We start from the raw sequence: 20,580 nt of genomic DNA on the forward strand, positions 1-20,580 counted from the left end.
CCGGCATCCGGGGCAGCCCGCGGCTTGGGTACCTGGTGGCGCACAACCTCCTCCTGGTGAGTGCGAGGGGCCAGGCGGAGGGCCACGCAGGGGAGACAGAGGGCCCCAGGTGGGGCCAGGGGGAAGTGTGGGAACTGAGATTCCCCCAGACGAGGCTTCACTTGGACACGTGTATGTGGTCACCAGGGGGAAACTGAGCAGCTCTGACTTCCGTTGGAAAGTGAGGAATTAGGAGAGAAATCCCTCAGTGGGCACATGAGTGAGTGCCCCTTGGAGTCCATCTGTGGAAAGGAAGTGGGAATCGATTTCAGCAGTGAGGAAAGGAACTCCTTTCTCTGGGTGTAGAGGAATTCCTAGAGGTGATGGCGGGGAGGATTTGCTAGGGGAAACTACAGGAGAGAATGAGCAGGGTGGATGAAAGAAACACGTTTGTTCTTAAGCTGCACAGAGAGAATTACTGTCTGTGGAGATGTCACGAGTTCAGTGTTAATCCAATAAGATCTGTCTTGCTTGTGGCACAAATTCACACTGTTGTGAAAATGTCAAAACACAGCTCCCCAAGAGTCAGCTTTAAACTGTGTTTGGAGGTCCCTTCTGCGGTAGGGTAGGGAACTCTGCTTCCACCAAACTTATTCACCAGGGGTGTGAAGACCACTTTATACAATCTCAAACACAGCTAGTCATAGAAACACAGAAACAACTGCAGGGTGACATAGATTGTTCTACCACACCTGTATTTCCACAGTGCTCTCTACAGTTGAAAGGGTTCCTCACTTATGACATTGTTAGCCTGATAAAATTAATTGTAACACCCCTGTGCAAAAGATTTTATTAATTTTGACAGCAAGAAATATTTATATGCCATGGTAAAGTTGTCTCAAGTATTTCTTCCTCCTTTTTTCTCCTTAGTGTTCAAATTTAGGTACCATTGTTTTCTCCTTAGTGTTCAAATTTAGGTACCATTGTTTTGGGGATTCATTTATAATCATGTCAGTTGTTAGTACACTTTGTACAGAATTTTGTGTCACAATAAAATATTTTATGTACATGTATAAACATTTTAATAAAAGTGTTTAAATGTACAGCTTTTGGTACCCAATTTTGATGTCTTGTGGGCCTACTGGAAGACCTACTTTTAAATTTAGAATTCAGCCACATATTCTGAACAAAGTCAGTATAAAAACCATTTCTAAACACTTTTAATTAAAGTCATAGATAATATGGGCAGAGCACTACTGGGATATTGAGGTAACTTAGTGCTCTGAGCTGCTGGTAATGTTGTAATAATGGCTAAATTAGATTTTATGTCAGTTCCAGAAAACCTGTTTGCTGCTACTGGCCAGAAAAGAATGCTGGATTTGTTTGGAAACACATTGTGATTTTTGTGATTTCATACTTATGTATGTCTTTTCATAAGGGTACTTTAGAGCAGTGATTCTTACACTCTTTCAATCCTTTTATGGAACTGAAAAACCCTAAAGACCACCAGTGTAAGGTTGGTGATAGAAAAACTATGGGAAGAATGGTCTCACTTTTTGAAGAAAACATAAGCAAGTTATCAGTTCATACTGGAAGCAAATAAATGGATCAGCTGGAGGATCTAATAGATCATGCCCGTAAAATCTTTACTTTAGATTTAAATCCTACAAGTTCTATTTTTAGAGTCCCTAGGATAAACTCGTGTATACAAAGTAGTCAGTTGTTTTTATAGTGACTTATAGGATCATTTTATTATAAGATAAAGACTTGCATGCTCTCTGGAGCTCTGGTGTTTTAAATAATCAACATGTTTTAGATCTTTGTGCCTACTTGTGGTCCTCTGATTAACTTCTCAGTTATATTTTTCAACACTTAACACAAAAAATTTGCCAAACACTAACCATCCTTCCTAGAAATGCAGTGGACTTTGTATTTAGAGGAAATTAGTAACAGGTGAATGCTTGATTTTGCTGATGCTGCAAACAAACTGTTAGTTGGTGTAAAATATTAATTTTGCTTTCAAATTTCTTTCAGTTTGGTGTTTAGTCATTCCTGTATCTTATTTAGAATTGAGTTCCCATTGTCAAAGACAGTATCTTGAATGAATTTTGTTGTATGAGATACTTTCATTTTGTTTTCAATGACATTTCTTGGTGCGTATGTGGGGGTCGGGGGAAGGGAGGATAGAAACATTTGAGCTTACCTGAAAAAGATAAAACATTCTGCAGATTTTGATAACAGGGCATTTTAGCTGGGACTTAGACATTGCTGCTGCACAGACTTAGGGGCCAGTTTTGTTCCGGAATCTGATGTTGGCGAAGGATAAAGACAGGCTAGCACCCTTCCCTCACTCCCTCTGTGTTTCCACTAATTTACAAATGGGCTAAGGAGATTCCGTGGGATGATGGGAAGCTTGACCCCCACCAGAGAGTCGAGAATCACTGATGGCCTGGAGGACATGAGGCAGAACAAACAAATGGCAGGACAAATAATGGAGGCCCTGCTCAGAATGGAGGTCTTGGTGTTCTTTGTGGGTTCCTCATACTGGAGTGAGCCTTGGCAAAAATGGGGTGTGTGTGTGTGAGAGAGAGAGAGAGAGAGAAAGAGAAAGAGAGCGAGGAGAGGGAGAAAGTGAGAGAGAGAGGTCTCCTACAGAGAGCTTGGAGCTCAGGCTGCTTTGCTCATTTGAGTGTAATCCAGGAGGACACACCTTTTCTCTTGGACTTGAAGACCAACTGCTCAGCCTTCACAGCTCTTGAAAGAAAGTTCTTAAAGTCCCCCGAAATCAGCACTAGGGACTGAAGTTGGGGAGTTCAGCGCCAGTAGTGCCTCTGAGTCTTTGTTCTGTATATGGATTCTAAGAGGATTAGAATCAAGTTGGAAATACACGTGTTCCCATTCTCCACCGTTGACTCCCCTCACCGCCTGAGATTCTTGTAGACATTTGTGCAAGGAACGTGTGAAAAAGACAGCTTCTTTCACTTAAGGAAGTAGGGCTAGGAGATATTAATCTGGGCACTGTTGAGCATTAGCGTCAGTGCACAGGTCTCCGCCCATCTGTCTGCAGCGTTTGTTGAAGCCTTCACTTCTCTCTTGAACATTTCCTCAATTTGGCTTTCAGGCCCTGGCTCTCCTTTGCATCTCCTTTCAGCGCCCTGACAATTCCCTTTTGCTTGTTCTTCCTCACCTTGCCTGTAAATAGTGGAGGGCCCAAGGCTCTGTCTAGATTCACTCTAGGCCATTGCTTTGAATACCGCCGCATCCTGATGACTGGATTTTGAGTCTCCACCCAGGTTTTGCTGACCGTCAGACTTGCATAGACAACTGCCTTCTCTACGTGGATGTCTAATGGGCTTGTCACGTCGAACACATCCCATACTAAACTCCTGCTTCCCCTTCTCTGTTATGGTGACTTTACTCTTCCAGTTGTTGGACCCCGAATCTTAACTACTCCCCTTTTTCATATCTTGTTTCTAATCCATCAACAAATCCTGCAGCTCTACCTACCTTCAGAATGTGTCCAGAATCAAACCACTTCTCCCCTTGTCTATGACTATGATGGAACTGCAAGACACCATCCAACCTTGCTTGGGTAATGGGAAGAGCCTCACTGCTGGGGTTCTTACTTCTGCCTTGCCCCCTGCAGTGTGCCATGATGGATGCTCTACAGGGTGACATTATGGGTGGGCCAGACAGAGTCCTTGCTTGTTCAAATCCCACTTGTTCTTCCAGAGCCAGCTCACATGCTCCCTTGGGCCCCATGCCTGAATGCCATCTCTTCCTTTTATGGCATCCCACGCAGGACTTCGCTTTGCTCAGATGCCTCCTCCCACACTCTTCCCTTTAATTAACCATTTGTCTCCCTTTTACCCCTTCACTAGCTGGGGTAATCCTGTTCACTTCATCTGTATCTCGGAAAATGGCATCTTGCCCTCCCTTGGTGCACAGCAGGTGGCTTCTGGTTTACTGAATAGCCTAATTTCACCTTTATAAATTCATGGTACTAGAATTTTCTCTCCTTGTCAGTCTTTCTAGCCACTTTCCAATGGAACAGAGAATACCAATCCTAATCCGATAAGAAAAAATAGGTAAACATAATGTGGCAGACTCTGATATCTGCAGTGAAAATTTAAGGTTCATTATCAAATGTATGATTCCATTGTGAAAATGTCCAGTTAAAAGCTATCTGTAGTCACCATGAAGTGTTATGAAGTTTTCAGAATAAGGGCAGGTGGTAAAGTCTCCTGGCCAGCTTTAGGAGTATATATTGGAAGGGGCTTTGTTAGCTGGTTGAATTTTTATTCCCCAACTAATTAGTGTGAACGATTTGTCTACTGTATATATGCTCAAGTTATATATACGATGCACTTTTGAGAAATACTTTAGAAGTTTTCCTTTCTTTAAAATGTATTTGGGGTTGGGCACAATGGCTCACACCTGTAATCCCAGCACTTTGGGAGGGGGAGGGTGAGGGTGAGGCGGGTGGATCACCTGAGATCAGGAGTTAGAGACCAGCCTGGCCAACATGGTGAAACCCCGTCTCTACTAAAAGTACAAAAAATTCACCAGGCATGGTGGCAGGTGCCTGTAATCCCAGCTACTTGGGAGGCTAAGGCAGGAGAATCATTTGAATATGGGAGGCAGAGGTTGCAGTGAGCTGAGATCGTACCATTGCACTTCTCCTGAACAACAAGAGCAAAACTCCATCTCGAAAAAATGTATTTTGTACATAACTAGAATAATCAACTGGATTGAAAGTTAATATAAATTTTAGAATACTACTGAATTCAATAGTGCCTTTAGTCAGAAATAGTTAAAATATCTCCCAAACAGCTTGAATCACTCCTTTTTGAAACACATTGTTTTTTGAAGGTTATGGTCAAGTCCAAGAAAAAATTTAAAAATAGGAAAAGAATTAACAAAATCATTTCAAAATCATAGCAGTGTTTTAACAATGCCAGTTATTTTGAGTTGAAGAAAAGAAGGAAAACGTAAACTACTGAGCATTCAAATAATGTCAATGTGCACTTCTCAGGTGCAAAATGAATGAACACTCAACTGTGCCAGCTGAATATGTAGTAGTCACGGCTTTTGCACATAGCCTTCTGAATTATCTTATATTCTCAAAAATATCATTGCTCTAAACTGGAATTTTATTATAATTAATTTGTGCAAAAGTTATCTTTCTTTCAATGAATGTTATCTTTTTAAGGCATAAAGGAAATTTTAGCTGTAGGAGGAGAATAGAATACATGCTTACTGGGAGGACAAGTAATAATAGGTGATTAAAAACACACAGCTTATTGAATTGTCCGAGATCCACATTTTCTCCAGAAATGCAAAGTTATACTTGAAGTCTATATTTAAACAGATAAGCAGAATGTGACTTTTATATGCTCTATTTTGCTATATTCTGAGTACGAAGATAACCTGAAGGATGCCTTTTTCCCCGCTTTATCTTGGGGTAAACTCTTACTTACCCTTCAGAGACTTGACTCAAATGTTTTCATTTTGCAATAACCACAGGTAGAATGGATCATTTACTCAGTTGCAGCTCTCTAAGAGCACAGACTACCTATCATATTTATTTTAAACTTCGTAGCGCTTATCTCAGTGCTTGGCACAGAGGAAAGAAATACAATTTTTAATAAAGGCATAAGTGGAGAGGTGAAATACATGTTTCTGGTTTCAACGTGTCCATTTTCTTTCTTGTAAATGGAATATTGCACTTGCAGTGTGCTCTCACACAGTATCTGGGAAGGAGTTTTAAACAGTGAGGAAGAACAGTGAAGATTTTGCTAGGCAGATATGTATGTGACCTTTGTTGATTTCCAGAGCACATATCCCAGTTTCATCCAGTGGACAAGGAAAGAGAGGAAGAGAGAAAAGGTGGCCTCTCAAGTGCCTGACCTGGAAGCTGCACCTATCACTGTCCCTTGAGCAGAACTCAGTCACGTGGTCAAAAGGAGTCTGCAAATAATTGTCCCCTGAGGAGCCGTGTGCTCAGTGAATGATTCTATTATGTTGAAATCAGATGGGAACAGATCATTTAGGATAACCAGCAGGCTCTACCACATTGCCTAACTCCCAGGCATATTGTGAGAATTAAAAGCACCTTATATATGTCAACATGTTTTGAAAAAATACAAAAAGCTCTACAAAAGTGAGTTATAAATTTATCAATAATAATAGCAAATACTTGAGAAATGGTCCTCTTGAGCAGTTTAGAAGGAATTAAACAAATGCATTAGACACGGTAGCCACACTTAACTACTTAATCTACCTCTTCTTCGAAATTATTTCAATAGCATTTGACCAAAAACTATCAAATCGTTTCTGAAATAACCTATTTTACATGAAACATATTATCAAGTATCTTTCTGGATCTAGCTTGGTGGTTAAAGACACATACTAAAGTTTATGACTGATATAACTTGATATATTGACTAAACCAAAGATGAATATTGATTGAATTTTTGTGGCCCCAATTTCAATAGATTTTTTATTAACATTTTTTGTTTGAAGTACAGATGTCACATCATCCATGAACCTATATCATTATAGCTCGATAAAATACTGAAACTGAAAGCAGTGATGTACATTAATTTTAAAAATAATGGTTAAGCAAATGTTATTTCCATGTCTATAAGTGCACTTTTATTTGATAATTAGAATGTTAGAATCAGAAGGAATCTGGAAAATCCCAGGTTACACTTCTCCCCGGGACGAACTCCTTACAGTGGCTCTCCTGGGGTCAGTTAGCCTTTGCTTGACCCTTTGAAGCAGGAGGAACTCAGTTCTTCTCAAGTTGCCCACTTGATCTTGTCTTTCATATTGAACCTGCTGCTGCACAGGCCTCCTCCCTGACTGTCTCTCTGCCTTCCTAAATTTCAAAGGTTAAAGCAAGTCACTTTTTGACAAGACATCGTTCACATATTTGCAAAGACCAGTGTGTTTCGTTCTTCCTAGATTTTTCTCCTTCATGCTAACGTCTGCTCCAAGAAGACTTGGAGGGGCCTGGACATTTAGTAACGTTTCTTGAGAGCTTACCCCGTGGCAGGCAGGTGCGGTGTTGAATTCTGAGAATACGAAGGTAACCTTTGAACAGGTGCCTCTGTCTTCTGACGTTTGAGGATAAGGTGGAGGAGAGGAGAGGGGAAAGTCGACATATCTCCCCAGTGAGGAGGGTTTAGGGTTATCTGTGGGACCTGCCTCTGTCTCATCATCCATCACCATTGTCCTGCTGATGGGTGTAGAGGACTGAGGACGAGGGGCTGGAGTTCTCCCGGCGCCGGACCCTGTAGGGAGTCCAGAGTCCTGGCTCCCGAGGTGGGAGGATTTGTAGGGCTCTTTTCGTGAGGGTCTAGAGGACGGCTGCAAAGCTGCAGGGGAGGATGGGGGTATGGGAGGCAAGCCCGTGGCCTCTAAGCCCTGTCAGAGCCTCTTGGGGATGCTGCTCCTCCTCCCTGCCTGTCCCCTCTTCTCTTTGGATTTCTCATCATGTGGTCCTCTTTCCTCTGCCTTTTCTTCTATTCAGTGTCCCAAGTTCTTCCACAGTGACCTGTATCCCCTTGTTCCCCTCAGGCCTGTATGCCAGCCCTGCACAGGTGCGGGGACAGTGGTAGGGGCCTCTCACTTCGGGCTCAGCTACATTCTCCCTGAAATTGTCTGCGGTCAAACACAACTCATAGCGTGGACATTTCTCACCGAAAGCACACTGCTTGGGCTGCACGAGAGGTTCAGCTTCCTCCTATCTACCTGGCATAGGCTGTGAGGGGGCTGCTCACCTGGGGGGCCTTTTTACTCCTTCCTGGCCGGAGCTGCCATTTCCAAGTCTCTGCACTGTCAGAGGACAAAGGCTTCTCTCTGATTCTGCAGGGTTGCCCCTTGCTCTAGGAGAATGGCTGGGGTTTAGGGTGGTAGGTCTCAGGTTGCCACAAAAAGAGGGATGAGGTAAGACTCCTGCCCTCATGTCACAGATTAGTAGGGGAGAGGTAGTTGTCAAATAATTACAGTAAGAGAAATAAGTACCTGCTTAGGTACCTATTTCAAGAAAGGAGAGATAGGGTTAGCATTTTGGGGAGGTAGTAAGGGAGCAGTCAGGGAAAGCAATACTTGTAAGATCAGAGGCTGGCAAACTTTTTCTATAGAGGGCTAAGTTTTAGACTTTGCAGCTCCTACAGTGTCTGTTGCAACTAGTACACAGTTCTGTAGTTGTAGCATGAATGCAACCATGGGCAATGTGTTAATGAATGGGTACAGCTGTGTTTCAATAAAACTTTATTTATAAAAATAGGTAGTGGGCCCTGCTGCTGGGCTTGGCTTGCTGGGCACACAAAGTGAGAAGGGCATTGTGCCCTTCTAGGAAACATCCCTTGCAAAGTCAGTGCAGGTGAGACAGTGTGGCCATTCCCACCACAGCACGAGATCCTTTGGAATGCCTGAAGCGTCAGGTGGGAAAGGATGAGGAGCTGGAGAAGAAAGCCGGGGAATTTCCAAGGCCTCTCTTAACATTTGCTGTGCAGAACCAAGCAGTGCCCCAGGTGTTCAGAGGAGACTTCGGTGATTACATTTCTTGTTAGGCACTGAATTTTGTTCATGCCATCCAAGATTGCATTAACAATTTTGACTGTCCCCTTACCACGGACTCAAATGAGTTTGCAGCCAGCTAAAACCTCTCAGGTTTTCCCCCCCACCTTGTGAATTGCTGTGAAGCCACACATCCCTGTCATCTTTTGTAGTTTATTTTCAAACTTTTAATCTTATTAAATTTCATCTTCAATGTGCAAAGATAAGAGGAAGTTTACCGCAGATGGTGGTTTATTCTTTAAAACTGGAGGTCACCTAAATGTGTTAAGGTAATCAGAGGAATATTGGTATACTTATACAGTGGAATACTAATTGGTTATTAAAATGTTGATGTATGATTATTAAAAGGCAGCTCATGGTATGTCTCTGCTGTATGAATAAGTATGTAAAGATTACTGTATAGTTCATGGGCAGGACTGGGCTCTCTCTAGCCTCTGTCCTTCCGTCTCCCCCCAGTGCCTTCTCCCTTGCAGTGTTCCTTCCCTAGCTGCATACTCAAGACTGGATTTGCCCAGCCAAGCCCCATTAACTCACAGAAGCAAGAGGAAAACAATAAATTCTTATTAGTTCAATTCCCTAAATTGGGGGCGGCCTATTTCACAGCACTAGGTAACTGACATAGAAGGAAAGGAAATCATGAAATAATTCCAAAAAATTTCCTACAGCTGGAGGATATGCATTTTCATATTGAATGGGAAGAACTGGGGGAGTCAAACCTCTGTGTATTGCAGGGTCTTGCCTCCCAGGGACCTGGGCACCTCTTCAGTCAGTGAGTTATAGCTTGGAAAATTGGCTAAGTCGGGGAATTGTACAAGGGGTCATCACTTTTTATGTAGCTATGCTCTATGAACCACCTTTACAACTCCCTGGCTTCTGGCAGTTAAGCACCACTCACTGGCCTTTATAACTTCAAGATCTGACCATCCCTGTGGGTGGCAACAAGCCCAGCTCTGTGACACCTGGCCTGGAGAGCGGTGCCCCCACTGAATGTCTCGGTGAGATTGGCACCCCCATGAGCATATTCCTGGTGGTGCAGTGAATGCTCTGTCTCCCTACTTGGGACTTCTGGGAAACACTGTCCTCTGGTGGGTTGTTTGACCTCACATAATACACTGGTTCTTGCATGCCAGCTTCTCTCTGCTTCTTGATTCTTTTATCAGCTGTTAGGGCAACAATGTCAGGCATTTCCGCCTGCTCAGCATTGGGCATTCCTTTTTACAGGCTTCTCAGAGCCACCCTAGCAGCAACTTTACCGTGTCTCCTGGGGTCCTTGCTGTATTGTGAAAACATACTTCTGGAGAAAGTGTTCCCTAGATAATGAATTCTTTCTTGTCCTGTGTTAAGTTCCAGTTCCTTGGTCAAGGACCCCAGTGCTGCTCCTCAGGATGTGCAGTGCATGCTCAATCTTGAAGCAATGTTGGGATATAATATCTTTTCTCCTCTATCAGTCCCAGCTGTCTCCAGGTGGGTTAAGCTGGGACTTAATCGTAGTTAGTGCCCGGTCAGCTCCTGAGGGGTGCACCTGTTGCTTTTTAGGGGGAGAGGCCTCTTCAGCATAAGGAAGTGCTATCTCTTACCAGGGAAGGATGGGCCACCTCTGTAAGCTCCAGATATTCCAAGGTTTCCCCAACCAGGGCCTTGACCTTGGCATAACTGATCTGCCTTGGCTGAGCATTTAAACATCCCTAAATCTCAGCTAGTCTATCAGGTCCTAGGCCTGCTGCTAAGTTTCTCTACTCTTCCACTGCAGGAGAGAAGGCTCTGGTTCTTATATTGAGCCTTTAACTGTTTGTTATTGGCCCTCAGTTTCTCATTATCTCTCTGTAGACTCTCAATACAATATATCAGAAAGTATTCAATTCCATCTCCTTGGAGGCAGGGAATGCCTAAATCATTACATCTACAATGGCATTCTCCGCCAGGATATTTCCCCAGGTTACTGCGTTGAAATATTTAGCAATTGAGGCACCATTTATGCAAAGGGACTATCTGCCCCTACACAACACTTAGAATGGCATTCTCTTTGCCTTCCACAAAGTGAATGAGCTGGTTCTCTAACCCCTCTTGTGTTAGAGTCCCCAAAGAAGTAAATATCAGGATAGGATTAGATGTACAAGAAATTTATTGAGGAAAGAATTGTAAAGGATAAAGGGGAAGGAGCTAGGGGAGGCAGTGAACCTTTGGATAATGATGTGTGTCCAACAACTATGAAGGACAGTAGGCAGGAAGAAGGATGGGCTGGGAAGAGTTTCAGTTGGCACTGTAGGTCTCAGAACAACCCAGGCAGGCTGATGGGGACTCCTTGAACAAATGCTGCCCATTGGCGGAGTCCACGTCTTGCTGAAATGGGCCTGCATTAGTTCCCCTGCCATGTTTAGTCATCTAGGAGTAGCCGATGAGAAACATGATCTCAGGATCAACTGCAATGGTAGATCCAAAGGGGTAGCAACTCATGGCCTCAGTCAACTATGCTCCTTATAGCAGGAACACTGAGCAGTGCATTTCTAGCGCATCACAAAGACTAGTGAGGAGTGCCCTTCAGGGAAGGGAATGAAAATTATTTCCAGCCTAGAATTTGATACTTATCTAAACTGCTAATCATTCATGAGAGTCAAAGTCCCAAAAAATGAATCTTCCATAAACCCTTTCTCAGGAAGTTATTGGAGGGTAACTGCCACATACATGATGAAGACAAGGAGGAAGACATGGGACCTATGAAAGAGCAGGTCTAACCCAGGAAAAGGGTGATGAACTGTAGACCCATGATGTCAGATGTGCAGCAGACTAAGATCAGCCAGTGCAGAACAGGGGAGATTCCAGAAGTGTGTCCCCCCAAAATACTGGAGGCTAATGTGACTTCCTTGGGGAAGTTTCTGCTGAGAGTCTATTGGAAATTGAGGGAAGAATTATCCACAGTCCCAAAGAAAACAGAGCAAATGAAAAAGCAGTGCAATTATGAACTTCAAAGAAAACAAAAGTAAGAAGGAAAACATAGTCTTATTTACTACATTACAATGTCCAGCTGTGAATGATATTCATGTTGGCGGAATAATGTCAATACCGAATGTCAGTTAACCCAAAAACTGTTGTATAACTAAATTGCCTGTGTAAGAGAGCTAAACCCTCATCTAGTATAATAGGAAGTCAGTGGATACTTTCGGAAGTGTGGATGTGTGGAGATGTAAGTTCCAAAAGAAAAAGGTTTAAGGTCAAAAGTGGTTGCCTCTAGAGAGGAGAACTGGGAGAACTGGGGCAGTGTAGGACAGGGAACTGTGATTTTTCTTGTAAGTTGTAAGTTGTCTTGACATTTTAAACCATGAACATATATTACTTGTATTTTTAATTTAAAAAAGACATAAATATTTTTTCCATCACTTTAAATATTAATTTTGTTAGTTATAGCACATATTTATAGCATTCCGATCTGTAGAGCTCTTTTGGATTCAAGTTCTGGAGGATTTCCAAAGTTTTAGATTAATGCCTTTTTGAGTTTTCATCCCTTTGATGATAACAAGTTAAAAAGAAATAGGATTATGAATAAACTTTGTGGGATATTGTTAGTTACCTTCTCTCAAGTCAATCTGTCCCATGAATCAATATTTCAAACATTGACCCATATCTGACACTTAATAAGCAACCAGTAAGTTTTTGTTGAACCAATGAATACTCTTAAAATATATTTTTTGAGTGGCAACAGTACTATCTTATTTGCACTCTACTTTTCTTCTTGACCCTAAGAATGTCACAAAACTGTTTAGCAACTGTCAAAATTATTACGTACAGAGGTGACTATTGTGTTCCCAGATATGCTATATGTCTTAGTTCATTTTGTACAGCTATAAGAGTAGTTGAGACTAGATAATTTATTTTTTTTTAAAAAGGAATTTATTTCCTCACGCTTCTGTTGGTTGGGAAGTCCAAGAGCAAGGCTCTGACATCTGGTGAGGGACTTCTTGCTGCCTTCTCCCATGGTGGAAGGTGAGACGGCAAGAGAGAGACAAAAGGAGGCTGAACTCATCCTTTTATAAGGAACCCATTCCTGAGATACATAACCCACTTCTGTGATAACAGAATTAATTCATTGATGAGGACAGAGACCTCATGGCCTAATTGGCCTAAAGTGAGATCTTTTAAAGATCTCACTTAATTCTATTACAATGGCAATTAAATTTCAACATGAGTTTTGGAGGGGCAAGCATTCAAATCATAGCACTACATAATACAATAAAAATTATCTGAGGTAAGTTTGGTAAATTTATTCTAGGAATCCATGTTGCCTCCTAGTTCTCTTCCCTTCCATAGTACTGATGCATTTTTGTTAACCATTACCTAATTTTGCTCGAGTCTATTATTTCCGAAATTCACAGTATCTTCCCTTTTAAAGTTGAGAAAATTTTCATTCTTCAAGCACCTGATTTCCTAAAATCTCTCGAAGTAACTGATGGCCATTCCATGATCGTAAGTGCAAATTATTTTGCTAGACCACACTTGGAGATGATGAATTTGGAATGGCATGCAGACTCCCCACATCAGGAGTCTTATCTCCTGCAATAATCAGGAACCTAGCCTTAAAAAGGAGCAGGTACAATAGAAGGGCAAGGGGCAAGAATCAAAACTGCTGGCGAAAGACATTTGAGGAAAGTTGTCAACATGAAACAGAATAAAATAAACAGAAAAGCAAACTAGGGAAAATAAATTATGCAGGAAATTAAACACATACATAAACTGAAATAGGAACAATCAGAAAATTCTTTAACACCAATAACACAATAGTTGAAATAAAATATTTAGTAAAATGTTTGAAAAGTAAGGTAAAAGCAATGCCATAATAATAGTACAAGATGATAAAGAAATAGAAAATATTTTCAAAAGGGAAAAAGATTTAAAGGATATTCATAAAGATCCAACATCAGACTAATAGAAGTTCTGGAAAGAGAGAATAAGGAAATAGAGGTCAGGAAATTAGTAAAGACATAATACAATAAAATGCCCCAAAACTGAAGAACATGAGTTTTTAACTTTAAAGAGCCTACTGAGTTCCTATTTCAATGAATGTACAGACATGTAAGGATATTGAAAGCTCACCTTCAATGTCATGTTTCCTAAGAAGCTAATGGAAGATATGCACCGGCAAAATTGTAGTAAATACATAGGAAGAAATAGGATATAGAAAAAGTATAGTTTCAATCAATAAGAAATAAAGGAAACTCCTAGGATGAGAGCAGCTCTTGACAGCATCTAGTCCAGACTGGACTTGGAGGCTGGAAGGTTCTAGCAGGGAACGAAGAGCTCTGGGTGAAAAAGTAGACTCAACAGAATAGAGACTATGGTAGAAAACATGATAGAGAATCATTAACACATTAAAAAATCACATATGGAATATTACACAAGCTTAATAATGAGGTCATTATTTATTCAAGGGAAAATTAAAAGCTGTTCAGAAAAGGGAAATGTTATAGTGTCCTATTTGACTCTCAAATGAACATTTATATAGGAATCTTCACGTAAATACTAACAATGATTTAAATAAGAACAGACATTTGGGAAAATAAGGGAAGAAAATGGGGCATGTAAAAGAGCTAACTCCTCATTATCCTAATGAATTATTAAATTTCACAATAGCATAGTATTTAGAAATATGATGCGCATTACGAGAAGAAAGAGCTAAAAGGTTGCCAGTGGGGAGCAGGAGTCGGGGTTAGAGACGGGGTTGGGGGAGATGCTTACTGTTTTCATGATAAGCCTTTAGTACTATTTGATTTTAAACTATGTAAATGAATTTATTAATTTAAAGTGATTAAAAAACCCATACCACTGGATAATGCTTGATAATTTCTAGAGTGCTTTTTTTGTATTTGGGGGCAGGTAAATTCATTGAGAGGCCGGGAGAGTTTAGCTGACTTTCCTGTGGGTAACAAGGGTCAGAGCTGGGGTCAAAACTCAGGTTTTCTGAACCCCTATTCCCAGTGTACATTCCATGACTCCAGGCTGCCTCCTGCACTGCACAGGTTACATCTGGGGGTGTGCTAGCAGATGCCTAGACCATCCTCGTCCACATCAGCATCTGAAATGGAGAAGAATGTTAGTTGTGACTTGCCACTAACGTCTTTAACCTTCATTAACATCGGAGAGGGTCATCATTACATAATTACAAAAACGCTAACCCAGATACATCTGTTCCCATTACTATTTCTGTGTAATACCCCCAGACTTAATGGCTTTAAATAACCATTTTATTTAGTTTACAAACGTATGGGTCAGGCTTAGGGAAGGGCTCACCCATGCAGTTTTCCTCTGGTCCGCAGTCATCTGAAGCTTGAACGGGGTGGGGCATGCAAGACGGCTCACACATGTGATTGGCGGTTGAGGCTGGCTGTGGACCAGAGCATCTCTGTTGACCTCGCTTACACAAGTGGTCTCAGATTAGTAGCCTCTGTACATGGAAGCTAGCTTCCCTCCCGGCAAGCATCCCAAGAGAACTAGGAAGAAGTGGTATGGACTTCTTTTTCCTTTTTCTTCTTCGTTTTACTTATTCTTGATATCAGGTAGCTTCGTTTCTATCAGAGCAGTCACATGCCCACAGATTCAAGGGGGAGGGTCCACAGATCCGCCAATGAGAGGAATGGCCAGGTTATATCGTAAAAGATCATGGGGCATGGGAGATATCCATCTATTTTCTGTAGGAAATACATTTTGCCGCAGTATCACTGGCTTTCCAGCTCACAGTGATCTGCCTGGAATGCCATTTTCCGACTCTCCAGGATCTGCATTTTTCAATATAAGGTTTAGAAACTACCTCCTACAGGAAGACTTCCTTGATTTCCCCTCAGCAAGAAAGAATCTTTCCTTCCTCTGAATCGCCATTGCATTAAAAAAAAAAAAAATCCGTCTTCTGGCGTTTTCACTTTGAGAATTATACTGTAATTATTCCGTGTACCTATGATTTGACCCCTCAATTTGCCTACTGAGTAAATATTTGCTTAATGAAGTAATTATTACATGATAGCTCAAATAGCAGTCCTGAAAAAGTGCATTTCAATTCAGATCTCTCTTTGTTCTTCCTTCACAATTTTCATTTCCGAAAAATGAAAGAAACCAGAGGATCCCTTATGAGGAGTTACAGTATAACTTATGCGTGGCCGTTTCCTGTGTTTACTGCTACTCAGTGAGAAATATGGGAGATGGGAAAGTGAAAAACCATGTCATTTACAATTTGATTAAAAAGCTTTTTTTTTTCCTTTTCCTTTCACGTTGAAGCCTTGCCGTTTTAAAAATTTCCCTTTCGTCATAGGAGATCAAGCAGCAGTTAACGCTGCAGTTCCCTGTTCTGGAAACACTCTCGCAGGTGTTTCAACACATGTTGTCTCAACTCTGACTCCTGCCCCGCTGCCCCACGCCATCCAGCCACACTGAAGATCTTGCATTTGTGCCTTGGGGCATTATTTTTTCTTACTCTTCTCCCTGCCTGGAAGGTTCTTCCCAACCTGCCCTACACCCATAGCCACAGAACTAACTCCCACTTTCTTTAAATCTATGGTCACAAGCTCCTTTCTCAAAGGAGGCACAGCCCTAACCACCCCCATTTGGTGACTTCCTGTCTCCTGGAGGCCCCCGGAACTAGTCTTCTCTACTTCCTGCAACCCACTTTACGAGCAGCGGAGAAGACTACTTCTGGGGGCCTCAAGGAGACAGGAAGTCACCAAATTTACAGGTTACTGTGCATGAAACTGTGTGATAATGAATTTATTGGGCTTGTTTTTTTAGCTTCTGAATAGAAGAACCAATAAGAGCATTTTTTTAAAAGATAAAAACAGACAAACACAAACCCTCTAGTATAAAAGCAATGTTTTTTTAAAAAGATAAACACACACCCTCAGATTGCCTTCTTTTGAAAAGGCAATCTGAGATTCCTTATGAAATCCCCAGACAGAAGCTGTTTCTTTGGATTTAATATGTTCTACACTGTAGAGCCAAGAGGCTTATAGAGTGTTAATTAACACCCCTTGACAAACATTTGTAAATGAATCTGGCTAAAGCTCAAGGAAACCAGGTTTTTCCGTGTGATAAAATATAATCTTTGGAGATTATTTATGATCACAAAGGGAGACTGCACAGATAATTTTCCTAGACTTGGAAATGAGGCAGGATTATTGGTGTCCATCTGGGCTGAGGCCTCAGGCAGACCTGCCTAGTTAATCCCATTCTCCTATCCTGATTCTCTGGGGGTGCAGAAGGCAGTGCACCTTTGTTCAGTTTGCTACTTACCATGGATTAGGGCATTTTAAATTCTGTAAGGGTAGTTTTTAACTTGTAGAAAACTGATAGCGATGGGAAGGATTCTTGCCTAATAGGGACACAAATGGATTTTGCTGTGTAGAGATGTAAATGAAAAGATGAATATCACAACACATTTAATGAAAGGAAAATAAAGACTCTTGTGAGTGCCACCAAAAAAATAAAATAAAATGTATCTCCTCTCCGTGGCACCCTAGGCCTCCCTTATCTCTATTTTCTCCATAGCACTTATTGCCTTAGAACATTCTTTATAATTTATATTTATTATGTTTGTTGTTGGCTATCGCTCCTCCTGCTAAAATGGAATCTCCGTGAGGGCAGAGGTTTTTCTTTGATTTGTTCCCTGTTGTACCCCAAAGTGCTAGAATCATGCCAGGCACACAATAGGTTCTCAATAAATACTTCTGGAATGAAAATCTCCCTCCACTTAGACCATTGACTTTCAAACTTTTTTGATCTTGACCTATAATAAGAAAGGCATTTTCCATGTTGTATATACACCATTGAAACAAAATTTTCACGGAAAAAACTTACCATTATTACATGCAGTGCACTCTGATATTTCCTAATCTCTTCTATTTTGATTTTCAAAATTGCTGAGGCTGCTCATAGGTTGATTCCACAAGTGGAATTTATATTATGAAAAACTTTGACTTAAGACTATGTAGAACCTGCTACCACAAAAAGGCAAATGGAAAAGAAGGGGGAAAGAGCAGGCCGATGACTTTCTGCCGTCCACCACTTCATAAAGCATATTTCGTTTTCCTGTAATTGTATCCTGTTCAATGATGTAGAAATCCTCACACACTCACATGCCCCTTTTTCTTTGGGTGAAAAGTGTTCTCTACTGCAAGACGAATTGAGTTATTTCAAAAGCAAAGAGCTATAAATGAGCCTGTTAAAGAAAGTCTCAAGGAGAGTCTGTTGGCATCTGCTGTTGATAACTTAAAGCAGGAGAAGTAGATAAGGAGGCAGAGGTAGAATGTTTAGAAAATAAAAGTGACCATTATAGAAGAAAAATGCTTGTCTCAGTTTTGTTGATATTGGAGAGTAACTGTTTCATGAGGGTATTGTGGAATTATTGGCAATTATACTAACAGATGTTTACTGAAAAGATCCTATTTGACTGATGAACCATGGGATACTTTTGCTGACCTTGTGGAAACATCACTTATCTGAGTTCCTTATCTTCTTGTCTCTTTTTCTCATCTGGCCTATGCCTCCCTACCTGTTCCCTTATGGTTCTCATTTTGTTGCTATGAGAAAAACAGAGATACAAAAGCAAGGAATTGGAACCCCTCTGTGTTTCAGTAATAATTCTGTGATTAATGGGTCAGATGAATTCTGGTCACAAGCTGGATATTTTGTTAACAACCTAGCATCAATGACTTGGAATGATTTTCACGGCAGCATGATTTAGTATTGAATAGAATGATTTAACTAATGTTGATTAGTTCTGTACAGATAAATTAAGCAAGAAGCTCAATCTCTGATATATTGATGTATTTACCCAGGGTGAGTTATGGAATCTTTTTTATTTCATTTGAAGGAAGTTTTTATTTAAATACAAATAAATAAGCCCTTTATTGTCACCTACTTTGGAAAAATCTAGAGAAAACAATCTTAAGTAACAAAACTTCAAAATTACAACACGATTTTCAAAAACCACCTTGGCCTTTATCTTGCCTGGTTGTTAGAGTGTACCTTTAATAAGTGGATTCTTGTAGAATCTCCAGTTTTATTATATTTGTATTAAGGAACTCTATATTTATATTTGACCAACCCTAACTAAAACTGGCTTAAGGAAGAAAAGGGACTTTTATGACAAGGATGAAGAATTGAGGAAGAACTCCAGGGACTTGAGATTTTAACAATTGTATTTGACTTGAAAGTAACCATTTTGTCAAGGAGGGTTCTCTTTCTCCCTCACTAAGCACATGCACGCACACCACACACACATACACATACCACATACATACCACACACGTGCACATGAACCACACACACACCACACCACACCACACACACACACAGACATACACACATGCACTTATGCTTGGGTCAGTTTGGCTTTTTTCATCCCAGAGAGTCTCTTCCCATGTCAGCAACTCCAAATTCACTTCCTCTCCAGATATAGGAGAGTCACATGCCTCTATTCCAGCAAAACAATCTCAGGGAAGGTATCTCATTGGCCTGGCGTGGGTCATTCAACTTGAAGTACAAGAAGAGAAAACAGTATTCTTTTATTTTTTATAGATTTCATGTAAAATCAGTGGATAATGGTAAAAATTTCATGACAGCAGGTGTTTTACCTTATTTACGTTTAGTATCTCTAGAACCTAGTATGATAGTTCATAATGGATGCTTACTAAAACAATTATCAAATTGTACACTTAAAAATTAAAAGGGTGAAGTTAGGTTGTGTATGTTTTACCACAAACAAAATAAAGTAAACCTATTATTGATCTTACTGTCTATTTCTCAAAAGTAGCATACGTCATAATTTCATGTGATTTCTAAAGGCGATCTAATCTCAAGCTTAGTTCTTTAGGACAGAGTAATAAAAGGTTTAGCAATCATATACAGCAGGAGACTTTTTTACCTTGAAGATTTAACAAAGGTTTGAAAGCAAAATGCTATGATACTGAATATACTAATGTTTGGGGGTTTGTGAAACGGTCTTAATGTAGGAATCATGTATCTTCTTTTAGATTGTGTCTCGGGGAACATTGGGGGTCAGTTTTTCTATCAGTGTTAGTATGTAGTAAGTCATGGCATACATCTAAGCTTGAGATTTTGCTCATTTCTGTATTCTTAGCATGTATATATCCAGCATATAGTAGGTGTTGGATAATATTTGTTGAATAAATGACTAAATAAATGTCTTGGCATGAGAACTATGCCATCTACCAAATTAGTCACCTTTCAAAAACCAACAAAGATTTTTGAAACTGTAGATCCAGCCAGAAAGCAACAAGTATCTTCACCTTTCCAGACTGACTCATTTTTTGGTCTAGCTGTGTACTACGCATGAGCCGTCAACTTTAATACTTTATTTTTTAATGCCTAGGTCTAGTCAGTTACAACGTGATATGGACTGATTGAATTAAAGACCCCAATGTTGTCCTCTCTTCATTGTATCCATGCCGTTTGTCATGTAACTTTGCAGTGTCCTCTACTCTAGGTGTCCATTCAGCTTCTCCTTTGACTCTGTGCTTATCCGTGTGACTTGCTTTAGCCAACGATCATAATGCTGGCAAACATTGAGAAAGTGCTTATTAGTTTCTGCTTAGTCTGTTGCTTCCCTGCAATTGCTATGAGAAAATGCCCAAGTTAGTCCACTGGAGAATGAGACATGTGGGGCAGAACCCACCTGTCCCATTTGTCCCAGCCAACGCCATCCTAGATCAGCCAGATGAGACCAGAGTGGAAGAAATGTTTAGTGGCGCCCAACCCAGCTCACGAATAATATTTCTTCATGAGCATGTGAGTAACGTGTAACTAATGCACCATGCTCTTCTTATTCTGCACTTCCAAACATTTCTCAGATTGCCCTGTTGTTTTGCTTTTCAGTAGTTACCACCTTTGTCCAGAACCTTAATTGTATCTGCATTTTGGCAGTATCATGCCAATTTTCCACATCCAGCTGTTCACATTTTAATGCATTCTGCAATGGATGATTTTGAGTATATGACTGATCATCACTGTCTCAGAAAT

At 40.7% G+C, this 20,580-nt stretch overlaps 1 protein-coding gene across 1 annotated transcript in view; it reads left to right on the forward strand.

Annotated features, from left to right (window-relative positions):
- Positions 1-2: 2 nt before the first annotated feature.
- KL (klotho) overlaps positions 3-20,580 on the forward strand; it is a gene marked incomplete at its 5' end in the record, with an annotated part of 53,091 nt that continues 32,513 nt past the window's right edge. Inside the window, one exon of the mRNA XM_011997825.1 lies at positions 3-56. Within this exon, the coding sequence (XP_011853215.1) occupies positions 3-56 (54 nt within the window). The remainder of the gene's footprint in view (positions 57-20,580) is intronic.

Source organism: Mandrillus leucophaeus, unplaced genomic scaffold (genome assembly GCF_000951045.1).
Source record: "Mandrillus leucophaeus isolate KB7577 unplaced genomic scaffold, Mleu.le_1.0 Scaffold549, whole genome shotgun sequence".
Classification (NCBI taxonomy): Eukaryota; Metazoa; Chordata; class Mammalia; order Primates; family Cercopithecidae; genus Mandrillus; species Mandrillus leucophaeus.